This window comes from Lethenteron reissneri, chromosome 57 (genome assembly GCF_015708825.2).
Source record: "Lethenteron reissneri isolate LAM-NWPU_2019-01 chromosome 57, ASM1570882v1, whole genome shotgun sequence".
NCBI classification, from domain to species: Eukaryota; Metazoa; Chordata; class Hyperoartia; order Petromyzontiformes; family Petromyzontidae; genus Lethenteron; species Lethenteron reissneri.
Window position 1 is genome coordinate 8,047,758 of NC_083835.1, and position 24,785 is coordinate 8,072,542.

At 53.6% G+C, this 24,785-nt stretch overlaps 1 protein-coding gene across 1 annotated transcript; it reads right to left on the reverse strand.

The window, feature by feature from the left end:
* Window positions 1–4,725: 4,725 nt before the first annotated feature.
* Window positions 4,726–23,998, reverse strand: LOC133357224 (E3 ubiquitin-protein ligase RNF213-like). The gene is made up of 10 exons (XM_061575054.1): window positions 23,832–23,998; window positions 22,550–22,752; window positions 21,727–22,019; window positions 14,327–14,598; window positions 10,400–10,627; window positions 9,910–10,114; window positions 8,493–8,551; window positions 7,892–8,123; window positions 7,201–7,380; window positions 4,726–4,755 (listed from the first exon to the last, which is right to left on the reverse strand). Exons 1-10 carry the CDS (start codon window positions 23,996–23,998, stop codon window positions 4,726–4,728), a joined length of 1,869 nt encoding a protein of 622 aa, XP_061431038.1.
* Between the last annotated feature and the right edge of the window lie 787 nt (window positions 23,999–24,785).

The following is a 24,785-nucleotide window of genomic DNA, read 5'->3' on the forward strand; positions in this document are numbered from 1 at the left end:
CAAGATGGACCGATGCTGAGGCCTTAGAAGTGTTGCCGACTCTATTGGATGACGAATCAGTTCGATTTTTCCGTTCCATAACGGCCAAAAAGAAGAAGACTTTACGTGGAGTTTTTGAAGAAATGGCCGACGCTTATGAGCCACCTGACGATGCGCATCGGCGATTTGCTCAACGACAACGAGCACCCGAGGAATCGCCCGTGGCATTCAGGGGTGCGGTGCTGGAGCTGGCCATGGCAGCATATCCAGAGACGCCACCGGACCTGCTCGAGCCTCTCATCTTAGGTAAAATGCTTGAGCTGTCTCGGGATCTGGGGATCCCCATGCCTGTGTGTGGGCATGAGAAGCTCACTTCCCGGGCGGCAGCTAAATGTCTGGATGCGCAGTTTAACCTCCGTCGGTGGAAGCAAGTTGCGGCGTGGACGGGGGGGCCCGTCGCAGAGGGTGGCGCTCTGGGTTGGGACCCTACGAAGGCGGTCTACGTGCCGGATGAGAGGGGCCCTCAGGAGCTGACGGCCGCCTCTGCTCCATGGTTGGGACGCGGTGGGCCGGGCCCGCGCGCTACACTACCGGTACGGGGCCGTCGGGATGCAAGGCCTGCGCTTCGGCGCAACGATGTCGACTGCTTCCGCTGCGGCCGTAGGGGCCACTACGCCAAGGACTGCTGGGCCCGCGTCCCGGGTCCGCCGCAGCAGGAGGCCTCATCAACAGACAAGCCGACCAAAGAACCTCCGAAACAGGCAAGTCGGCACGCACCAGACACCCGGCAAGGCTTTGCACCTCACCCATTACCTTCGTTGTGCGATCCTAATGTTGTTGTTAAAGAAAGGCCATCGACGGGGCCTTGTCGCTCGGTGACGCAGTGGCGCAAATTGGCACGGAGAGTCGTCGCGGCCGCTACGGGTTCGTCCACTGTACCGGGGTCTATACAAGGGGTGGACGTGCGCATTTTGGTCGACTCCGGAGCGTCCGCGACTATTATATCGGATGTCATTTTCCATCTGTTGGGCATCCCACCGGGGGCCGTGCGTCCGGTTTACGGGTCGTGCGTCGCTGCGAACGGGGGTAGCATGGGTATCGTGGGCCAGGTGGACGCTAAAATATCTACCGGGGATGTGTCGGCCTCGGGCATTGTGTTAATCTCAAGATCTTTGGCGGTTCCTTGTTTATTAGGCACCGATTTTTTGGCTAGGATGCCCATTTTGATCAAAATTATTGAGAATTGTATTGAATTGCCGGGTGGCCGTCAAATCTCGTTTCTGCCGTCGCCCTGGGGGCGACCTGCTTCGGCCGTACAAGTGCAGGCGCTGTCCGTCGCATCTGTGGACATCCCACCTGGCTCACAGATGCTTATTCCCTTGCGGTATCGGAAGCCCCTGCCTGATCGGCTAGGAGCAGTTGGGGTCTTGTTGTCACCGTCCGCCACGATAACAACCGGGTTGGCGTTAGTTGGGGCACAGACCATCGTCCGGCCGGATCAATTACCGTTTTTACAGGTGCTTAATGCGGGTGTGGAAAGCGTCCGTGTTCCGGCTGGAACGGTTGTGGCACATGCCACTACGGGATTTGCGACTCAGGATTGTCTGCATAGCCAGGGAGTGGTTGCTGGTGTTTCCGAGCCAAGGGGTTCGGATAATCGATGGATTGCTGACTTATGTGACGGAAATTCTTCCCTGTCCATGGATCAACGTGGTGCGGTTCGTAAATTGTTATTGACGTATTCGGATGTGTTCAGCTCCGATGATTTGGATTTGGGGCGCACCTCGTTGCTTTACCATCATATTGATACGGGCGACGCTGCCCCTATTCGATTGAATTCGCATCGGATGAGTCCTGCTGCGCGAGAACACGTTCGGGGGGCAGTGAAAGACATGTTGGCTGCAGACATTATATCACCATCTAACAGCCCATGGGGCGCTCCTGTAGTTTTGGTTAAGAAAAAGGATGGCAAATTGCGATTTTGTGTTGATTTCCGGAAATTGAATAAGATATCGGTGGCAGATGCGTACCCCCTGCCGCGTATGGACGACTCCCTTGATGCATTGTCGGGGGCTAAGTTCTTTTCTACACTGGACCTCTCTTCGGGATTTTGGCAGCTTCTCCTTGATGAGTCCTCACGGGAGAAAACCGCATTCCGTACGCCGCAAGGGTTATTTCAATTTAACTGCCTTCCGATGGGATTGAATGCGGCCCCTGCTACATTTCAAAGGTTGATGGAGCTCGTTTTGACGGGGTTGCAGTGGGAGACATGTCTTATATATTTGGACGATATTATTGTCTTCAGCCGCACATTTGATGAACATTTAAAGCGGCTGGAGACAGTGTTCACAAGGATGCGCTCTGCGAATTTGAAATTCAAACCAAAGAAATGCCACCTGCTGCAACGGTCCGTCCATTATTTGGGGCACATTGTGAGTGCTGAGGGGGTGTCCACGGATCCGGAAAAGACGGCGTGCGTCCGGGATTGGCCAACTCCGGCCACCGTGGGGGATGTTCGCCGGTTTTTGGGATTTGCCTCGTATTATCGAAGATTTGTGCCGAATTTTGCGACAATCGCGAGGCCCTTGCATCTCCTTACGGGTAAAGGACGGAAGTTTGCTTGGGGACAGCCGGAAGAGGCGGCCTTTCGGAGTCTGCGCGATCTATTGGCTACGGCCCCTACATTGGATTATCCCGATTTTGATCACCCATTCATTCTTGATACGGATGCGAGTGACACAGGTATTGGTGCGGTATTATCTCAGTCTAAAGGGGGTGTAGAGCGCGTCGTGGCGTATGGTAGCCGGGTCTTGTCTCCCGCGGAAACCCGCTACTGTGTCACTCGCAGGGAACTTCTGGCTGTTGTTTTTTTCCTGCGGCAATTTCGACCGTACCTTTACGGTCGTTATTTTATTGTGCGTACGGATCATGCGGCCTTGCAATATGCACTTAAAATGGACCAGCCATCCGGCCAGTTGGCGCGTTGGTTGGACACGCTGCAGGAATTTTCCTTCCAAATTCACCATCGGAAGGGGGTGCGCCATGCGAACGCAGACGCACTTTCCAGATTGCTGCGGCGCCCCTTGCAAATGTGCGTCAGGGACGCATAGGTGTTCACCGATTCTACCCCCCCCCCTCAGCCGCTTGCGTTGGCCGTCGAGAAGTCGGATGCTCCGATGGAACCGGGACCAACTGACGGGGTTTTGAATCTGCCGCGGTCTGTGTGGATTCGGGAACAGATGATGGATGAGTCGTTGTTGTCCTTGCGGAAGCGGTCTGCGGGGGATAATGGGATTTAGAGTACGGCTGTGGGGCCGGAAACCGCTCTCCGAGATGGTCTGCTTATGTGGAGGGAAGGGTTCCAGGAACACTGGCGTCTGGTGGTACCAACGTCCCTGCGATACGAGTTGATTAGAACTCTCCATTGTGACACGCTCTTACATCTAGGTGTGCAGAAGACCTTGTTGACGTTGCAACGTCATTATTTTTGGCACGGCATGGCGACAGATGTCGTAGGGCACGTGCGCGCGTGCCCTGATTGCGCCCGACGTAAGCCGCCTAAACATCCTTACGTGCCGCCTATCCAGTCAATACAGGTGTCTCGGGTTAATGAATTGGTGGCACTGGACATATTGGGACCTTTCCCACCATCGGCGAGGGGTAATAAATATTTGCTGGTTGGGGTTGAGTACCTCTCCCGTTGGCCGATGGCCTGGCCGTTGCCCGACCAGTCGGCCGCGGCCATTACCGACGCCTTTTTGTTTGGGTACATTATGGACAAGGGGGCGCCTGAGAGACTCCTCACGGACCAGGGCCGAAATTTATCTTCTAAATTATTGGCGGAAGTGTGCGCGGGCCTTGGGACTAAGAAAGTACGGACATCCCCATACCATCCGCAGACAGATGGTATGGTTGAGTGGCTAAACAGGACATTGTCTGCCATGCTTTGCCATACTGTGAGTGAACAACAATCAGATTGGGATCTGCACATCCCTGGGGTGCTTTCGGCGTACCGGATGACGCCTCATGCGGCTACAGGTTATTCGCCGTTTTACCTTATGTATGGTCGGGAAAACGTGCCGCCGATGGATGTGCAATTGGGAACCGGGGTGAGAGGACCTCGTAAACCACTCCCTGAGTACATTCATGATACGGTTCGCCGGGTCACGGAGGCGCGGGAGAATGCCCGCGTGGCTACGGCCAAAGCCCAGGTCAGGAACGAGCGGTATGCTCGACGTTCCAGGGGGGAGTGCCCCTGGAAGGTTGGGGACCTGGCCTGGCTCCATTGTCCGCAAGTACGGCCGGGAACCTCTCCTAAATTGCACAAACCTTGGCGAGGGCCCGTCCGCCTCATCGAGGTTCCCAACCCACAGTCAGCGCGCGTTCAAATTGGATCTCGCCGCTGGTTTGTTCATACGTCGCGCTTGAAACCATATGTTGCTCCCCTACATGATGCGTCATCTCCCAATGTTGCCTTGCCGGGGTCTGTTGCTGCCGACTCTCCCCTGCCTGCGTCCATTGATCTTGCTAGAGCGCCTGCCGTACCTGTTCCAGGCAGACCGGCCGTGACACCGAGGGTGACGAGGGGCCCTGCTCGGAGGGCGCCTGCCAGGTCTGCGGGAACTTCGAGCCCTGCAGCCCTTCCGACCCCGCTGCAAGCACATTCGCGGGACACGCCCGAGACTAATCCTTCAGGGACACGGGACGTTGGTGGACTTCCAACAGCGACAGGAGGATTACGCCCTGTCACTCCTCAAACTCCATCACGTTCCCGTTCTGCGGGTGGGCCGCCGACCGTCCGGGACGGGCCGGCGACCCGCACACGTTCTAAATCTCTTACGTTTCGTTGATTGTTGTGTTGTGTTGTTGCTCTTGTTCTTACTGGCGTATTTATTGCATGCTTCTCGTACGTTCGTTGATGTTACTTTTTGTTGTTGTTCTTACTGTTATATTGCATGCTTGGTGTTCTTGGTGTGGAAGGTCGGTTCACCGCATTACGGTTTGGTATTGTTCAGCCGAGGTCGGATGGGTTTTTCTCTACGGGGGAGGGTGGTGTAATGCGGGCGTAAGCGACCTTCCGGATGTGACGTCACGGGGAGGTGGAGTCATGTGACGTGGGAGGAAGGTTCGGGTCCTTAAGCGGTGAAACCGGAAGGAGAAAGCAGTTGGTGGAAGACTGGAAAAGAGTGAGGCCACGCCGGGCGAACCAAGGAGGGGTGGCACCGTCGGCCCGCGGTGGCCAACCCCGGAGACAGTAGTGGGCTACTGGAGGGAGTGAAGCTGCAGCGAGTACAGCCAGGGAGGCTGTGTAAGGGAGGCAGCGGTGAGGCTGCCAGGAGCTACGGGAGCGACAGAGAGAGACAGCAACGAGGCTGTCAGAGTCTACGGGAGTGACCCAGAGAGGAGGCTGCAGCGAGCACAGCCGGAGGGGCTGCGTGAGGGTGACAGCAGCGGGGCTGCTAAGGAGCTACGGGAGCGACGGAGACCAACAGCGGGGCTGTTGGCGGTGACGGGAGCGACAGCGGAGTCGGCACCGTGTGGAAAGAACCAAATAAAGGACAGCCGTGTGGGAAACAGAAACCGAACCAAATAAAGGACACCGAGCCAGATATCGTGGTCGAGTCGTTTATTACATATGTAATAGCTACATATGTTGTAGCTACAGGCCCCGCACTTTCAAGGGCCCCGCGATAACTGCTTTCAAGCTAACAATTCCAGTTCAGTGATTTTGCACTTGCACTATTACTTTAGGACTTTTACCGCCTTCAGCTTTTATGAACGACCGGGAGTTTAAAGTTAGCGATTTTTCGTATTATCTGGCTCTATAGAAAATGAAGAAATTACAATTATTGTCCAAGTAAAAAATGCGTAAATTTTGATTTAAAGCTTTCGTGACTGCACGGTTTTTCCTTAACGTTCAGAAAAAACCGCCACTTTCTTCAAATGTTCTTGCTGTGTTTTTCACATCTGATGATTGCTTGTGTTGCAGTCGAAACGTCGTGAGAATTGTATTGTTTTATATTTTTATTATTTTATTGTTTCCCTTCTACGTGACTTTACCGAAAGAACCAAGAACAAAAAATGTGTGTTTAATATTTACGTGATTTATTTATTTAGGGCCCCTTTATTACATATGCTACAAGCCCAGCACTAGCTTCATCCGGCACTGCCTGGTGATGTTTCCGCACCGTGGCAGGCAACTCATTTGAGGCCGAGTCGACCTAGGGGAGGGCCCCCCAGGACTGGTTTCAGATAATCGTCGCCGGTGTTGGTGGCGGCCGTGAGCTGGACTCGAACTTGGATTTCCGGGTTGGTAGGTGGTCCGGGGTGGCTCGGAGGTCAGTGGTTCCGAGCTGGCACGCCCGCGATCCTGGGTTCGAATCATTCCCGTCATCATTTAAGCAGTTTTTTTTTTACTCGGGGATTACAATCGAAGACAATCAGTTATGATTCTGTAGCTCGGCTCGAAATTATTTAGGCCTTTCAACCCGTACGGTTTAACCCAACATTCTTGTACAGGGAAATATAATTTTCAGGTCCATTCGGTGAACAGCCGTTTCAATACGGGCACAAAAAAAATGTGTCTATTTGTTTGTGTTTCTCCCTTGTAATGGGACTTTTTAGGATGAACGTTGAGATTTATAAGGGACACGGGGTGACCAATAAAGTCTTACTTGGTCAGAATTCAGTCGCCTTGTTTGGTTCACGGCTCAGTACGAAAAGCGGCCGGCGGATAAACCACCCGTTATGACGTTAGTGTAAGCATCCTGGCTTGGCGGTTGTGCAAGTGGAAAAAATAATGGGGGAAACGTATCAATCGATGCAGTGGCTTGGCTCGGCTCGGGTGTCTTAGAGGAAAAAATATAGGGAATAACGTATCAATCAATGTGGTGGCTTGGCTCAGCTCGGATATGGTAGTGGAAAAAATAAAGGGAGTAACGTATCAATCGATGTGGTGTCTTGGCTCAGCTCGGGTGTGTAGTGGAAAAAAATAAAGGTAGTAACGTATCAATCGATGTGGTGGCTTGGCTTGACTCGGGTGTGGTAGTGGAAAAATTAAGGGTGTGATGTATCAATTGATGTGTTGGCTTGGATCAGCTCGGGAGTGGTAGGGGGTAACGTGTCAATCAATGACGTTAGAGGTCCCGTGTTGGCTCGGCTCGTCTTTGCCAGTGGGGAAAAAAAGAAAAAAGGGGGAAACGAAATGAACCCCAGAGGCACCTCCAGCTCGAGCGGCTCCTGCAGTGCAGCATTGGCGCTTTGCGGCACCAGCAGACGGTCGGGCAGCAGGGTGGTGACGCACAGCGCCACCCGCTCCAGGGCCTCCCAGCAGGCCCGCACCGCTGGCTCCCCGACGGGGCCCTGGGGGTCGGCCGTTGGCCCCCCGGAGCCATCCTGCGTCTGTGGAAGAACAAAAAAAACCTCGGGGGGAGCGCCCGGCCGACAATTTGACAATTATGATGATGATGATACACTGATGGCGGGACCAAGCCCTCGGCTGTCTCACCTCCTGCCCCTAGCAGTAACTATTTGATTGCCAAAGGTCAAAACCTGTTCTTATTTTTTCATAATTTGATACTGCCAAAAAAGGTCCCATTTTGTAGCTGCTCTGATACGTGCATTGTCTTGGTAACGTTCGCCTTTTGGCAATCTCTGGTTTGACACTGGTGGTGAGACTAGGCCCTAAAGAAGGCTGTCTCTGGTGTAGACCAATCAGTTTCAAAGACAATGCCCATATAATATCAGAGCGTATTTTTGGTTGCATGTTTACCACAAGTACCATGTGTGGTCAACGCAGACACGATTCCTTGCAAAAGGTTTAGATTTGGTGTTTTAACATCTACAACAACTCCTGTTTTATTATTGCCAGAAAGGCGCAAACACCAACACCTATTTATTCACGCTGTTATACCTGGTTTTGAAACGGTGTTCTTGGCGGTGGTGGCGGCGGTGACGGCGATGGCTGTGATGGTGCCTGCGGGCGACTGGCGGACTCAAGTCCTGCCGCGTCCACGCTGGCCCGAAGCAGCCTCAGGCTGCCGAGCAGGATCTCCGCGGAGGTGTGGGCCACCGCGCAGGTGAGCTCTACGGCACGTGTCGACTGCTCCAGCACGGCCACGCCGTCGCCTCCCAGCCCTGGCGACCTATTCCCGGAGATACGCCGTGGGAGGACGAGGGTACCCGGACACAGCCCGACAACATCAGGTATAGAAGTGGCCATCGGGGATACATAAACGATGACGGAGCCACCGTACGGTGGCGGTTCTTACATTTTGGAACACTTTTCTGCACAACGCGGAACGCGCACACACCGTTGTAACGCGTAACGGACTCCGTTATAGTGAGTTCTTTAGAACAGATGACAACGAACTACTTTCTTGCACTGTGCGGTTGAGCCGAGCGACACGGTAGCGCAGGGGTGAGGACCGAATGAACGTTGAGGATCAAACATACATATCGGGAAATGTCATGGCCAGTAGCACCATGTGGTTTTAAATTGTCCGCTTCCTTACCTCTTCCTCCGAGTGCTCTCGATCGAACTCGTGGCACTCTGTAGCGTTTCCACGAGGGCCTGCGAGTAAAGAGAACCGCGTGCACGGGCGCATTATCCGCTTGGGTTGTGACGTCACTGTACGGCGAGCCGCCGCTTGCACGTGCTGCGGCGCTCACACTGACGATGCGTTTCGCACGCAACGCGGAACGCGTGCGCCGTTGGAACGCAGATGGGGCGCGCCATTATAGCGGTGCACGCATTCCTCGTTATAACGGTGCATACGTTCCATGTTAGTACAGTGAGCACACAAATGGGTGCAGGAGGAATCCCATGAGCAGCAAAGCTATTTTTTTCCCCTCGCCTGCCACAGATGTCCAGCAGGGGGCGCGTGGTCCCCAAGCCACAACGACGAACAAGAATGAGGGTGGGAGAACCACGATCGGAGCGCACACCGCTGTCTCTAGTGGGGGGGGGGGGGGTGTCGTCGAGAAAACCACGTGGATCCCCCCCACCCACCATCACGACGCCTTTAAACTAAACCGGAAATATTGCATCTGACGCCGTGATGTCCACGCGCTGGGCCCCCCAAAGCGCGGGGCCCCTCAAAGCGTTGGGGCACAGGGCCCCCCAAAGCAGCTCCGGGAGTGCACCTGCAACCGCCAGCTACCATTCACTAGCGCCATCACGCTGCTGATCAGCCCATGGTCCCGCCTGACCCCAGCGCGAACTCAAGATCCTCCAACTCGGGAGACGGAGAGCCACGGTGGCGAGGAACTGCCTCGCCCGGTGTACAGGAGATCGGTGGGTTCCGATCCCAAACCTGACGATGCCTGCTGTATGTTCCGTGGATTTTTCTCCACAATTAAAATCGAAGTATTTGGCTGCTGCTAGAAATGTCCACGCGACGGCGATGATGATGCCAATTTGTCCAGCTGTTATTTGTGATGGCCAGGTCGCTTGTGAAATAATTATCTACGTAGCAGCTCAGTGAGCCCCTTACCTGTTAATAAAAATAATAGTTTATTTAATAAAATAATTTCGTGACATTTACATAAAATTGCACAAAGAGACATAAAATTGCACAAAGAGACGGAAAAACGAGCACGTGGATCCATTCGCGTGGCCTACGGCCACGCGAATGGAATGGCAGCCAGGGAATGGAACGCGTCCGGAGAGGAAGTCCGACCCGGGAGACGGAGTGATGGAATCGGTTTGCGTGTGTGCAGCCATGAGGCACATTGCCGCAAGACCACAGGCTCACGAACGGGTGGCAGCAGCTTGGGGAAGCCTTCATCCAGCAGTTGATTGATCATGGCCGATGATAACGAAATACATATTGCCAATGCGAGAGTGGGCGAGTGGGGGAATGAGGGAGCGGGTCAGGGAGGGAGAGAGTGAGTGAGTTGGTGAAGGAGGAAGTGAGCTCATCTCCTCACTTGTTCCTCAGCCTTGGTGGGTCTCCTGCACGAGAAGACGCGCAGGCGGTAGCAGGCCGTCCGCACGACGTCCAGGGGCACCAGCGGCAGAACGTCCACGATGGCCGCCACGCCGGAGGAGGGCATCACGCACAGCACGCTCCGAGACAGCAGCCGATCCATGTCGAGCAGGAACGAGTGCTCCACCAGCAGCTCCACCAGTCGCCTGGGGATGAGGGGCGCGGGTGGTTGGGGGTCGGTGGCGTGGTGGGGGGGCGGGGCCACGGTGAGCCCATGGGGAGGGCTCCACAGCTGTTGCTTCTGGCAGCAATAAAAGTTGTTTAAAAGTCGAAAGTCTCTCTCTCTCGCCCGCTCGCTCTCTCGAGAAACCGACACCGTCACCGCAGACCTTGCCGCCCATCGAAATTCATTCAAACACCCCTCGCTCTCTCGCTCTCTCTCCGTGCCGTCGCCAATGTGGTCGCTCGCCCAACGTGGTCGCAGCACCTACCGCTTGCCCTCCTCGTCTTGGCGGATGTGATTCCTCGTGTCGACGTACGGGATGCCCTCAAGCCCGGCCCAGATGTCCTCCTGCTGTTCCTCCTCCTCCTCCTTCACGACGGGGCCAAAGGGCTCCACGTGCCCCCTCAGCAAGTGGAGCACAGGCAGAGTCAGGAGCCAGTCGACGACCCCGGCCGCGATGCAGCGTGCGCAGAGGCCGACCAGCACGGCGACAGGCCTGGGTGGGGTAGGATGGGCGGTTGGATGTTGGGGGGTGGGGGGGTGTGTAGTGGTGGGATGTCCATGTAATTGTAAAGGTAAGCCGACACAAGGTTGCAGGGGGTTCGACTTTTATTCCTTTCCTCCAGTCCACACGTGTCCCCAGCCGTCTCAATCTCGTTCCTTCCAAGATCCCCTCTTCCCACCCGTTCTCACTTCTATCTCCTCGCTTGCTCCTACCGTCCCACTCCCGCTCCTATTGGTGGGAATCCTTCCCCTGACATCCCTTCCATAATTAACACGCGGTAGTTGTATTCAGTATCGGTCCAGCGTCTTGTATCGCCAGCAGACTAAGGTCCCATTGCTTTGCCTCCTTGTGCCATGATGGGTCCTCGACGCCCGCCTACGCGCATCTCGCACCGTGTGGGGAAAGGGGGGCGAGCCGGGCTGTGGACGCGAGCGGGCACGCGCACACGGCGTGGAATTTCGTAACGAACCCGCGGGCGAGCGTTGGACTCGCCGAGCGATGCGGACAAACACCGGAGTTGGGGACCGACAGAGGCCAAGTTTTTTGGGGGGGGGGGGGGGTCTGTGGGCCCAGCGTCGGTGTTGCGGGTCTGATGAGCGAGATTCGTTCACGTTCGTCAGCATGCGGGTCGTAGATGGACGGGAGAGAGTGTTTCCACCTACCACCAAGACCACCACCAGGAGTACGAAGACAAAGATCATCCGTATTGGCTGAATCGAATTTCGTGGGCAAGCGCTGTTAGCGAGTAGCAGCTCCTATGAAGGGTGGCACGGCATGCGAAGGCATGGGTGGCCAGCACCACGCCTGGCCGCCTTTGTCTCCCCAGTGGCGATGTTTATACATTGCACCAGGTACTCATTTGTGGCTGAGTCGACCTCGGGGAGGCCTAGAACCGGTTCAGATAATCGTCACTAGTGTTGGTGGCCGTGAGCGGGAAATGTTAACTCCCTCGCCTGGTATTAGGGAGATCTAGGTCCGATTCAATACAGTACACAAAATCCGTGATCTAATCCCATCTGTGAAAGACATGCAATATCCTAGAGTCTACAAACTGAGTTGTACCTGCGGTAGCAGTTACATTAAGGAAACGAAACAACATGTCTCGGACCGTGTTCACGAAAACAAGGCAGATCTGAAACACGGCAGAACCAATACCTATGCCGTGGCTGACCATTGTTATAACGCTGTGGGCTCGCATGATATTGTTTTTTTCCGAGACCAAGGTACTCTGTAAACCTTCGGGCAACTATCAACGGTTTGTTCATGAAGCCATCAGATATATAGACATAACTTCAAACGAGAAGATGGATACAAATTAAGCAATCATTGGAAGGATATTATTTTTTTATTTAAAGCTTTCGTGACTGCAGGGATTCATATTCTTGGTTCTTTCGGTAAAGTCACGTAGAAGGGAAATAATACAATACAAAAAATATTAAACATAAATTAATACAATTTTATTATTTTCCTTCTACGTGACTTTACCGAAAGAACCAAGAATACATTGGAAGGATGTTATTAACCAGGTAAAGCCTTAACTGTTTGTGGTTATTCTTTGGTTCTTTCGGTTAAGTCACGTCTAAAAATAAAATAATAAATTAAAATAATAGCGACGTTTCGATTGCAACACAAGCAATCATCATCAGGCATAAAAGAAATAGCAATAAAAATCGAAATAGAAAACTATAGACAGACATAAGCAGACAGACATCACAAGGACACACAGAGAGAGGACAAATATCGGCACAGAGAGAGGGGTCGTTTCTGTGACGGTCCCTTAAATATAGAGTGGGGGGGCGGGGACGGAGAGAGGGAGGGGGCAGAGAAAATTAGCATATCAATGAGTGTACGGCAACGTGTTGCTGCTGCGCAAGTAAGATGACGACGTGGCGCGGCACACAAGCTTGAAAATTAGGAGAAAGGCACACTAAAATTAAATAACCTCGCAAAATATCGAAATGTGATGTAACACAACACAGAGAGTCGGTCAACACACAATTAACGCATAGCCTGGTTGATTACATATTTCAAAGATTGCTAAGTTAGAATTTAAGTGTGAACATTCCAAAAGAGAGGACACAGGCAGAGAGAACAAATAGCCAGAGAGAGAAAAAAGATAAGCTTAAAACTTCCCCGTAGAAGTGGTTCAATCTTAATTTGGAGCTTTCGTGACTGCAGGAATTATTCTTTGGTTCTTTCGGTTAAGTCACGTCTAAAAATAAAATAATAAATTAAAATAATAGCGACGTTTCGATTGCAACACAAGCAATCATCATCAGGCATAAAAGAAATAGCAATAAAAATCGAAATAGAAAACTATAGACAGACATAAGCAGACAGACATCACAAGGACACACAGAGAGAGGACAAATATCGGCACAGAGAGAGGGGTCGTTTCTGTGACGGTCCCTTAAATATAGAGTGGGGGGGCGGGGACGGAGAGAGGGAGGGGGCAGAGAAAATTAGCATATTAATGAGTGTACGGCAACGTGTTGCCGTACACGTTGCCGTACACTCATTGATACTAGTCTATTTTTCCGAGTAACTTCCCCCCGTGTCCCACACTCAGCTTCTCACTTCTAGCCCCGCCTACATGCCCCCCAGGGTCACTTCTTCCCCCCCTAGCGCTCACGCAGCCCCCCCCCTTCCCCTGCTCCACACCCCCCCCCCCCCTCTCTCTGCCCCCTTGCTCCTCCCCCTTTTCTTACCTATATAAACGCTTGCCACGGCAGCTCTCTCGCCTACTTCAGCAATTTTTCTTGCTGTGGTTGTTCCACCTGATGAAGATTGCTTGTGTTGCGATTGAAACGTCGTGATTAGTTTTATTTTATTTCTACCTACGTGACTTTACCAAAAGAACCAAAGAGTATAGAGGTCGTGGGTTCGATCCCGACCCTGACACATGCTGTATGTTTGGAGTTTGCGTGTCTCTCTCTCTCATCAACATCACGGTGGCTAAGAGATGTTAGCTGCCTCGCCTGGTATACAGGAGGTCGTGGGATCGCTCCCGACCCAGACGCCTGCTGTATATTTGGAGTTTGCATCTTTCTCTCTCTCTCTCATCAACACGGTGGCTAGGAGATGTTAACTACCTTGCTTGGTATACAGGAGGTCATGGATTCGATCCCGACCCTGACGCCTGCTGTATGTTTGGAGTCTGCGTGTCTCTCTCTCTCATCATCATCACGGTGGCTAGATGTTAACTACCTCGCCTGGTATACAGGAGTGGGAATCGAACTCGGGTAGTCGGGTTTGTAGCGCAACGCGTTAACTGCGACAGCACCGCTCCCCCTACATTCAAATGTAGTGGCGTAAATGGAGTCACTGTGGCGTGATCTTGTGGATTTTTCTCCGGGTCCTCCGGTTTTCCTCTCCACATTTGGCTGCTGCTTATATAGTGGGCCTTACCTGAAAAAAAATTTGCTAAGCTTAATATTGCAGCACGCTAACCACTACACTACCACTCCCCACTACTCGGTGCCAGCAGCAGCAGGAGCACCTCTAACCACCACCACCAACCACCACCAACTACCAACCACTACCGACAACCACCACTAACCACCACCAACCACCAACCAAACACCACCAACCACCACTAACAACCACCACCAACCACCAACCACCAAGCACTACCAACCACCACCAACCGATACCAATCACGACCAACCACCACCACCCACCACCACTCACCTAGGGTGGATGCGCAGCTTGGCGCACGTCGCCTGGACGCTCGCCCTGCTCTGCTCAATACAGCTGGCGCGTGGCGGCAGCGGCGCCAGTAGGCGGCACGCGATCGACAGCCACTCGGCGGGCACCGGAACGTCGCGCAGATGCAGGAGGCTCGCGGCCAAGAGGGCCGACTGCTCCCTGGATGCGACGGAGGGACGGCACGACGGATCGGAGCGAAACTCGGAGTGCGGCCGCAGGATCCTCACCACCAGCTCGCTCACCAGTTTGTCGACCTGCCACGCACGTGATTGGGGGGGACAGGGGGCGGGAAGTGGGCTGTCACGTTGTTGTATTTATGCCCCTTTTTCCAAAAATTTATATTAAGAATAATTAGGCCAACATATATATATATATATATTTTTTAAATTAAATAATGAAAACAACCCGCTACTCCTCACATGCCACACCAGGCATTTGAAAAAACGTGGAATGCCATTAAACGGCAAGACTTCGGAGCAAAGAGAGGTCAGAAACTATCTAGAGATATCCAGATGGACGAAAGGTCGATGGCCTAACATTCCCAAGATGTCTGGAGATGCACGGATAACGTGCAGAGCAGGAAAAAACAACTGTACAACTCGCGTTTTCTTTAACGATTTTCCTTAACGGTGTAATAAAAGGACTCAGACACTTCTCTCTGACTCCGTGTCCTTTATTTGGGGTTCGCATTCTCCTTCCCACACGGCACTCCTCCTGAGACTCTCTCCCTGGCAGCCCCACATCTGCCTTCGCTCCCGTAGCCTTCCACGCTCCTGCAGCTCCGCTGCAGGCTCTTGGTGCAGCCCTCTGGCTGCTCTCACAGCAGCTCCATCGCTGCTCCCTGTTCCTCCGTGCGTGGCGATCTCGCCACCTCCCAACGTCAGCCCTTCGTGGCCTCTGTGGCTATCTCGCCATCTCCTACCTCAGCCCTTCGTGGCCTCTGTGGCTATCTCGCCATCTCCTACCTCAGCCCTTCGTGGCCTCTGTGGCTATCTCGCCATCTCCAACCTCAATCCTCCACTCTCTCTTCCACCCCGCTGGCTGGCGCCGTCATGAGCCCCTCAGCCACCAGGCTGAGGCACGGCGACCACCCAACGTGTTCACCACCCTTCACTCCCCCGACTGCCCCAGATAGCTTCCTGTCTCCCCGCTATAACTTCTCCCCCACGTCACCCTGACTCCTCCCTCTTGGATCGTCATATCCGCCCCGCCCATTTACGCCCGCATTACACTACCCTCCCCCGTAGAGAAAATTCCAGCCGTCCTCGGCTGAAACAGAACAAAATAATGCGGGCGAAGGCATCACAATCAGGAGTCCCCCAGACACAACGGAGATTATAACAACAACAACACAAGCAACGAAAGGGGAGGTATCAGGAACTGGAACAGAACACCGGCCTGTCCTCCGCGCAACAACAACAAGAATAAGAATGGCACAATGAACAACAACGGCAACTGACACGCAAGAACGGCCAACGCGCACAACCCAGAAATGTGATGTTTTAGTGCGTGTCCATGTTGCAGTTCCATCCGCTCGGCTCAAGTCCAACGTCAAAGAGAAAGTGGTAGAGCAGGAATGACGAACGGCGCTCAATTGCTCCTTCAAGTCCTCATCCAGCTAGCACACCAGGTAACACCCAGTGCGACGGGAGCTGAAGAATCTGTGACGAGAAGGAGAATCCAATCCCCTGAGGCACAGCACAACAACGCACATCCGCATGTCGTACACGACAGCCACCCGGCCTCAGGGTAGTGGAGATGATGTAAATCCGGCCCGCTTAAAAAAAAAAACCCCAATAATTACCCAAATTAACCGCGATCGATGCCCCAGTATTTACATTTTAACAACAATATTATTTACACGTAACAACAATAACAACAAAATTTCCTGCTCTTGCCCACCAGCAGTCCTCCCTTGAGGACCAGCACAGACATCGCACGTACACAGCATGTACCCACGGTCACTCTCAGCAACCCAACGAAACACCTAATCACACACCCTCGCGTGGAGAGAGCCACGCTCCCCAGCGGTAACGTTTAACTCGCCCTAACCCCCACCGTGGTCGTCAACCCACAGCAACATCCACTGACCATACTCTCAGCTAGTGCAATTTCGGGGATGAGCAGCAACTCGGCCATGCTCCTCCCTTACTATCCCATCAGAGATGGACACACACCAGCCTCGTATAGTCCGATGCTTTATAGCCCAGGGAAGGTTCATCCCCCAGCAATGCCAGACCCCATGGACTCCCCCCACGGGGCAATGTTCTCTCATAGAGACAATAACACCCTAACCCAGATCCCGTGAGCCCCCGGCACACCAGGTACAGTCTGCCACCGCACAACTGAACCATGACTCCCCGAGCCATATGAGCACATGGCCCATTAGTTTAAGACATACCACGGAGGTTTCGCCTCCGGGCTGTCAGGTCAGCCATCAGCCATAGGCCGATGTGACCACAACTCGTGCATCACCCAATCAACAATGGCAGGCATAACAGATGGAATATTTGCCCCACCTCGGTTTATCCCGCGCGCTCAAAATGGCGTCCCCCTTCGCCCAGCGCGTTCGCGCAATCTCTCGCGCGCACTCAAAATGGCGGCCCTTTCCGCAAAGCGCATCGTCGCCATACCCCGCGTGCGCGCAAAATGGCGGCCCAACGTGCGAACACGTGGCCAGTTTTCTCCATTCGTGCACCCCAGCTTCCCTATGCTGGGGGTCACAAAATGCATCCCCCGTCTTATTGTAACAACCCCAACAACGATAGACGCACAGCCCCAGCTTGCTGCGCGCAGCAGTCATATCGGGGAATTTTAACCAATATTTTACCAACCACATTAGTTACACAACCCAACTCGCAAAGCAACTCGTGGCTGCATGCAATCAACCAATACACGACGCCACTTGGCGCCCATTTACGATCCCATTAGCATTAACATCTAAGCCACCCACAACGGCGTCATCGCGCACCCTCATTTTCAAAAAGCTCAATGACCCCTATAATATACACGCAATCTCGTGTGCACAACACCCATACAACCAAAATTTTGGGTCCCCCTCTATAATATACACGCAATCTCGTGTGCACAACAACCATACAACCAAATATTTGGGTCCCCCTCGAATTTGTTACCAATTTCCAACAGGTACGCACAATATAATAACAATCTCAATTCCAATAGTCAACCACTGCATCGCACCCCATAACCATACAGAACGGTATAACAGCACATGCAGTCAGCATATCGCGATCACACGCGTACATTTAAGCACAATAGCAAGCAGATCTGCAGGCAACCAACACACTATTAATCCTGTCGTAACTTTGCAGCAACAACACAATTATTCTCTCTCATGCAACAACCGCATCGCACACAGCACCTCGCAGCACAATACACCAAAAAAAAAAATTTTTTTTTTCTTTCAATTAAGCCCGTCGCGCACGGTAACCCACGAGATGGTACAGCACAGGATACCCGACGCTCCCAAGTTAATAATTAACTTCACCATCAAGATAACAACTCCACGCAGCAGCGCACACACACTATTTGACACTCAGCAAACACAGCAGACTCTCCGTCCATTCTCAACACACGCACACACTTATATTGACACCAAGCAACAAGCAGAAAGCGCGTTCATCGTTATTACACACACATACACACAGTCCGAACCGTGCTCCGCACAATCGAGTCATAAGAGAAAACCAAAATAGCCCCCCGGCCCTCGAAAGATGGGTGAGGTGTGTGTTAAGGCCGGGTGCGTATCGTTACGACTCGCCCGGGGCTGCAGCAAGAAGAGGACGGCAGGGTGGCAACTTGAGACGCCTCGCAGAACTCGTTCGGCGACTTGACTGCTCCGTTGTCACGCACCCGAGCCAGGACGGGAAGCTCCCGCCCCAGCAGCTGCAGCATCGGCGTCTTCTCCTCACAGCACCCCCTCGAAAACAGCAGCTCACAGCAGGCTGCTCACCCCGCGGCACCTCCAGATGGCAGCGCAAGGCTGCCTCTCCGCCGCGATGTTGAAGATGGCGGCGTCCTCCCGCCGCGGTGAAGACAAGATGGCGGCTTCCCGCCGTTTCTCCCCTGCCACGCCCAAGATGGCGTTTTCGTGCCACGTGGCAGATGGCGCTGGCAGCGCAGGAAAGGCAGAGGCCTACGGATCACCACCGGGCCTCCCCGACGTCGTCCTCGGCGTGGTGAACTCACACAGTTGCGCCAGCACGATTTTCAAGGTCTCCATCTGCGCCGCCATCTGTCTCCATCGTAAGTTGGCGTCCTCCGGCACAGACAGGTCCACCAACGCGGCGACACCTTGCTCACCCGGACCCGTACTCGTTCCAGCACGGATCTCCTCTTCCATCGCAGGCAGGTCCACCGTCGTCGTCTGATGATGTAGCAGATGATGGCGCAGGAATATTCTTTTTTTTTCTTCTCTCAGTTGTTTTGAGATGCCGTTTCACTTCTGACTCCAGTGTAATAAAAGGACTCAGACACTTCTCTCTGACTCCGTGTCCTTTATTTGGGGTTCGCGTTCTCCTTCCCACACGGCACTCCTCCTGAGACTCTCTCCCTGGCAGCCCCACATCTGCCTTCGCTCCCGTAGCCTTCCACGCTCCTGCAGCTCCGCTGCAGGCTCTTGGTGCAGCCCTCTGGCTGCTCTCACAGCAGCTCCATCGCTGCTCCCTGTTCCTCCGTGCGTGGCGATCTCGCCACCTCCCAACGTCAGCCCTTCGTGGCCTCTGTGGCTATCTCGCCATCTCCTACCTCAGCCCTTCGTGGCCTCTGTGGCTATCTCGCCATCTCCTACCTCAGCCCTTCGTGGCCTCTGTGGCTATCTCGCCATCTCCAACCTCAATCCTCCACTCTCTCTTCCACCCCGCTGGCTGGCGCCGTCATGAGCCCCTCAGCCACCAGGCTGAGGCACGGCGACCACCCAACGTGTTCACCACCCTTCACTCCCCCGACTGCCCCAGATAGCTTCCTGTCTCCCCGCTATAACTTCTCCCCCACGTCACCCTGACTCCTCCCTCTTGGATCGTCATATCCGCCCCGCCCATTTACGCCCGCATTACAACGGTAAAAGTAGAAACTCAACAAAAAGAACCAACCAACGATATATGACTGCAGCCTACAATAGGGGCTTTTTATTAGTAATCCCCTTATTTTACTCGTACTCACCGCATATATATTATTTTGTATTGTATCTTTCTATCTACATGACCTTACCAAAAACTAAAGAATACGAATTCCAGCAGTCAAGAAAGCTTAAGTAGAAACTTAGTTACACTTAACCTCAGAACATTAAAATATTACTCGAGTAAAACAGTGCAATCCCTGTATACAGATAGACAACAAACGTCAATGAACTCTAGGAATACACGTGGTAATAACCGTGGTAAATCACAAACCGAATAATAATTATTAAGTATTAGAACAACGGTCATCCAGAAAAATAGAAAGTCAAAATAGGTCAACCATGCACAACTAAAATAATATGTATCCCATAGAACCAAAGCCTCCCAAGCCACCTTTGTCTTCCCACGGTTCGGCACCAAAACAGGCCAGCCATAAAATCTGTGGAGGGGTCTGGCCTCGGGATGACCCACTCAGGGGGAGGAGGGGTCAAAGGGTCGCGAGGGGGGGGGGCCTGTGCCTGGCATTCCGGGGGCGTCTGTTTTTCTGTTGTTGTTTCTCTCGCAAGAGATGCGCAGAGGGGAGGGGTTCACGTTTTTGGGTTTTAAGCACAAATGCACATCACGCAGTGCAGTCTGGTTCAAGTCGCGCTCAGTCTTGTAACTCGGCTTGCGACGCGGCGTTGCGAGGGAGGCTCGCAAGGGAGTTGGGACGGAGGCTTGCCGAGGCATCAACACCAACCATAGGTGCCGTGCCCCGAGGGGAGATGGGACGAGGAGGGGTCGTTAAGGGCTGAGTTCGGTATGAGCCGACAGAGTTGCACTGACGAGCAATCAGCCGCGAGGAAGGGTAGAAACGCAAGAGTGTCAGTGCCACCGAGCGCCACCGAGCGCCACCGAGCCTCTTCGAGGATATTGTGCCAACGCCGCTCAATCCAGCTGCGGAGAGAGAAAGCCGGGAGACGGGCTCGTTGCGGCCACGCCTAAGCGAGAGGGAACCTCTCTGGCCGCTGGTTGTATACCCCTCCCCCACCCCACAAGCTCAGACAGAGCGCCCTGCCTCTGCTTAAAACAATAATTATCAAGGGAACAATACAACTCGCACACAACACGCACACGAAGAAGACTATTTCAAAAAAGTTATCTTTGTCTTTCGAAAGGGTTGCAAGTTCAAGGTGGTGCGTTCAATATCAACTGATCGTGCAAAGCAGTTGCTGCTGTCGAGTTACATGAATAAGAAGTGTTTTAGTCATTTATTTTCGTTAATTGCATAATCTTGCCGATGAATCTATTGACGTATACTTTTGCCTTTGCATATTAGAGTGTCATATGTTTGTTTAGAATTAAAATTGCTTAAAACAAAGTGGTTGAGTGTTTCTTTCCAAGTCCATGCAAAACTCTTATTTATAAGAACTGTATCCTGCGTCGAGATATGAATTTGGAGACCTAACATAACATAAACACACTAAGATAATCAATAAATGTTTAATCAAAGATAATAGTTTTATCCTGATTGATATAACTCTGGATAACGAGGCTAAGCCTAATTATCATAACTGCACACATTAACATAATCACAAGCATTTGTATACATTAATACGATTATATCCGTGATTATCATAATGTATACATATAATTACATACATTAGCATAATTTCCGCGAATTACGTATTTTTTTAAAATTTTATAGATTTGTATTATTTTAATAAAAATTACATAATCCGACATATACAACAACGTCACGCCATAGTCACCGCAACGACGTCACCGCAGTAACGTCACGATCCGCTCGTGAAGTCGTAGTCACCGAGGCGACGTCACGATACGCTCGTGATGCCGTGGTCACGGCGGCGACGTCACGATACGCTCGTGACGCGTAGTCACCACCACGATCCGCTGATGACGCCATCGTCACAGCGATGTCAACTCGGCGACGTGACGATCCACTCGTGACGCCGTCATTTAACCACTAAGCCGCCAATCGTTCCCAGACTACGTTTTGACAATGCAGCAAGTCAACGGGGAACGGCGATTTTTCATGAACGTTATTTGTTGTGTTTTCCTGGTAACCATCAGCACAGAAATAATTGTTGGGGCCTGGGCGGGGGGGAAACTTATAGAGCACAGCGATACCGGCGATAGGGGGTGGAGAGGCAGCCAAAGAAATTAACTGTGCCAGAGAAACCTGTCCAGCTGGGGATATGGAGCACGGCGAGCGTGGGTGCGGGCGAACCGGCGGGTCATCACCTGCGGCGGGCCGAAGTCCAGGCCATGCCAGGGTCTGTGGTGGCCCTCGTGGACCCACTCCTCGCTGTAGCAGACCGCGAGCTGCTCCACGAGTGAGTGGAACTCGTCGAGTCCAGGGCGCGTCCAGCCTTGCACGAACCCGAGGATGCGCTCGAGGTGGACTCTGCCGGAGATGCGCTTGCCCATCTCCATGTCCCTCGCGACTTTCGCCTTGTCCGCCGCGCTCCTCAGCCACCCGGCGATGCCGCCCGCCGGAGGGGCACGGATGAGGTCGTCGTACTGGTGCCAGTCCTCTGCGAGGGGGTTCACGGGGGTGAGGACGAGGAGGAATGGGGAGTGAAGCCGACTTAGATAACCCCCCCCCCCCCCCACAGCGTCAATGAACAACGTGGGGGCAAGAGGTCGCCCTGGCAGAATGAGGCTCAGGCCTGGCCTCGTGGGTTCTCACCTGGTTACACTAAAGCAACTTACTCGCCCACCCACCCACCCACTATTTCAGTCACTTACTCGCTCACCCTCCCACTCATTCAGTCACTCACTCACCCACCCACTCATTCAGTCAGTCACTCACCCACCCATTCATCCAGCCACTCAACAACCCAACCACTCAGCCAATCATTCAGTAATCCACTCGCTCACCCACCCACTCACCCACTCAATCCGTCACCCGCTCTCTCACCCACCTACTCATTCATTCACCAACACACCCACTCACCCTCCCACCCACTGAGCCGCCCCCCAGCTACATTGGTACACATGACGGACACGAAGGAGAAAGAAACCCCCCACCACCCGCCCCCCCCCCCCCCCCCCCACAACTCACCCTTGCGCTGGATACACTGGTCCCAGACTTGCATGCTGCGGTTCAGGCGACCGACTCTCGCGCCGTCGGCCTTGCAGATGAACTCGGGCGTTTCCGTGTCACCCCTGAGCAGCGCGTACCTGTAGGCGATGCGCCTGTTGTGCACGGTGCTCACGCTCACCTCCATCACGCCGTCGACGAGCAGACCGAAGTCTTCGATGGATCTAGAGGAGGGGGAGTAGGGGGAGGAGGAGAAAGAGGGAAAAGGAGGGAGGGGGTGATGCGCGTTGGGATAGCGGGATGGAGAGATGAGGTGAAGGGTTGGAGAGAGAGAGATAATACGAGTTGGGTGAAGAGTGTTCAGCCGGTCTCACGTCGCTCGCCTCCATCCACACTCCCACCTGTCACTCTCTGCTACCTCTCATCTCACTCTACTCCCCTCCGTACACTCTCCTGCCTCTCCCCTCTCATCTCACTCCACTCCGTACACTCTCCTACCTATCCACTCTCATCTCATTCTAATCCCCTCCAAACAATCTCCTAACTCTCCCCTCTCATCAAAAAGATGAAGACAAAGCTCCGCCGTATAGCCTGTAACAGTCTGTAGGAGCAAGTGCTGTTAGCGAACACTTATGAACGGCGGCACGGCACATGAGGGGGTGGGTGGGCAGCACCACGCCCGGCCGCCTTTGTGTCCCCAGTGGCGATGATTTTAACACACTGCACCAGGTACTCATTTGAGGCTGAGTCGACCTAGGAGAGGCCCAGAACCGGTTCAGATAATGGCAGTCACTGGTGTTAGCCGTGAGTGGGAATCGAAGCGGGGTCGCCGGTTCAAAGCGCAGCGCGCTAACCACTACAGTACCGCTCCCCTCTTATCTCACTCCCCTCCATGCACACTCCTACCTCTCCCCCAGAGCCGTTGCGTTGACCTAACCAAGATGACCTAACCAAGAAGACCTAACCGAGGTGACCTAATCAAGATGGATCTAACAAAGATGACCTAACAAAGATGACCTAACCAAGGTGGACCTAACCAGGGTGACCAAACCAAGGTGACCTAACCAAGTTGGACCTAACCAAGGGCAAACTAACCAAGGTGTCCTAACCAAGATGACCTAACCAAGGTGACCTAACCAAGGTGGAACCTAACCAAGGTGGAACCTAACCAAGGTGACTTAACCATGATGGACCTAACCAAAGATGACTTAACCAAAATAACCTAACCAAGGTGGACGCACGCCGATTGCCCAGGCTTGGCAACTGCCCTCGGTGCTCCCGGCCTCGCCGCCGCCGCCCTCACCCGGTCACGTGCAGCTGCATGACGTCCTCATCCCACGTGGGATCACGGCACAAGTCGGCCGACCTCAGCACCACGCGGTCCCTGCCGTCGTCGAAGGGGCCGAAGTCCCTGGAGAGCACGGCGTGGAAGTAGAGGCGCATCGTCTCGGCTCGCTCGCCTCCCGGCATGCTGCGTGGTGGTGGTGAGGAGAGGGGATGGGGGGGGTTAGGTGGGGTGGGGGGGGTCCGCATGGCGGTTCACTCAGGAGGATCGCCCGTCGAGTCGGTCGTCCGCTCGCTCGCTCCGTCACTCAACCGCAGTCAGTAACTCGCTTCTTGAAGCCTCCATCCACACTCCGACTTCTCACCTCACTCTACTCCCCTCCACGCACTCTCCTACCTCTCCCCTGGTGCGGTGTGTAAACATCACGACTGGGGAGACAAAGGCGGCCGGGTATGGTGTTGGCCACCCACCTCGTGTTCTGTGCGAGCCTTCATAGGTGCTTGCTAACAGCACTTGGCCCAACAGACTATGCAGGGGATCTTTGTGTGTGAGGGGGGGAGCGGTGGCTCAGCTGTTAGCACACTGCACTACAAACCCAGCTACCCAACTTCAATTCACGACCAATCAAAAGTGGCGGATATTTGAAACGGTTGTGGGCCTCTCCTAGGTCGAGCACCTTTTATTGGCGTGAAAAACATCAGCACTGCGGGGGGAGACAAAGGCGGCAGAGCGTGGCGCTGGCCCCCCACTCCCTCGCGTGCAATTCCGGCCTTCATAGGCGCTGCTCCCTATAATGGTCTTGCCCCGACAGTCTGTTAAAGGCTATACGGGGGAGCTTTGTGTGGTGGTGGTGGTGGTGAGCAAAACATAAAACGCGAGGTGAACAGTGCTGCCTTGGGTTACCAGATGCCATGAAGGACAGTGAAGTGCAGCACTTAAATATACGATTCATAGGCATAGCCTTGCACTCTC

Bases quoted from the DNA above. Each gene is read 5' to 3' on its own strand.
- LOC133357224 (XM_061575054.1), bottom strand. From the start codon at position 23,998: ATGCCGGGAGGCGAGCGAGCCGAGACGATGCGCCTCTACTTCCACGCC. The intron at 10,115-10,399 runs GTAGGTGCTGCG...CCTCATCCCCAG, and splicing joins CAAGACGAGGAGGGCAAGCG to GCGACTGGTGGAGCTGCTGG. The intron at 4,756-7,200 runs GTGCCTCTGGGG...GCCCACCCGCAG, and splicing joins AGGAGCCGCTCGAGCTGGAG to AACGGGAACGTGATGGAGTT.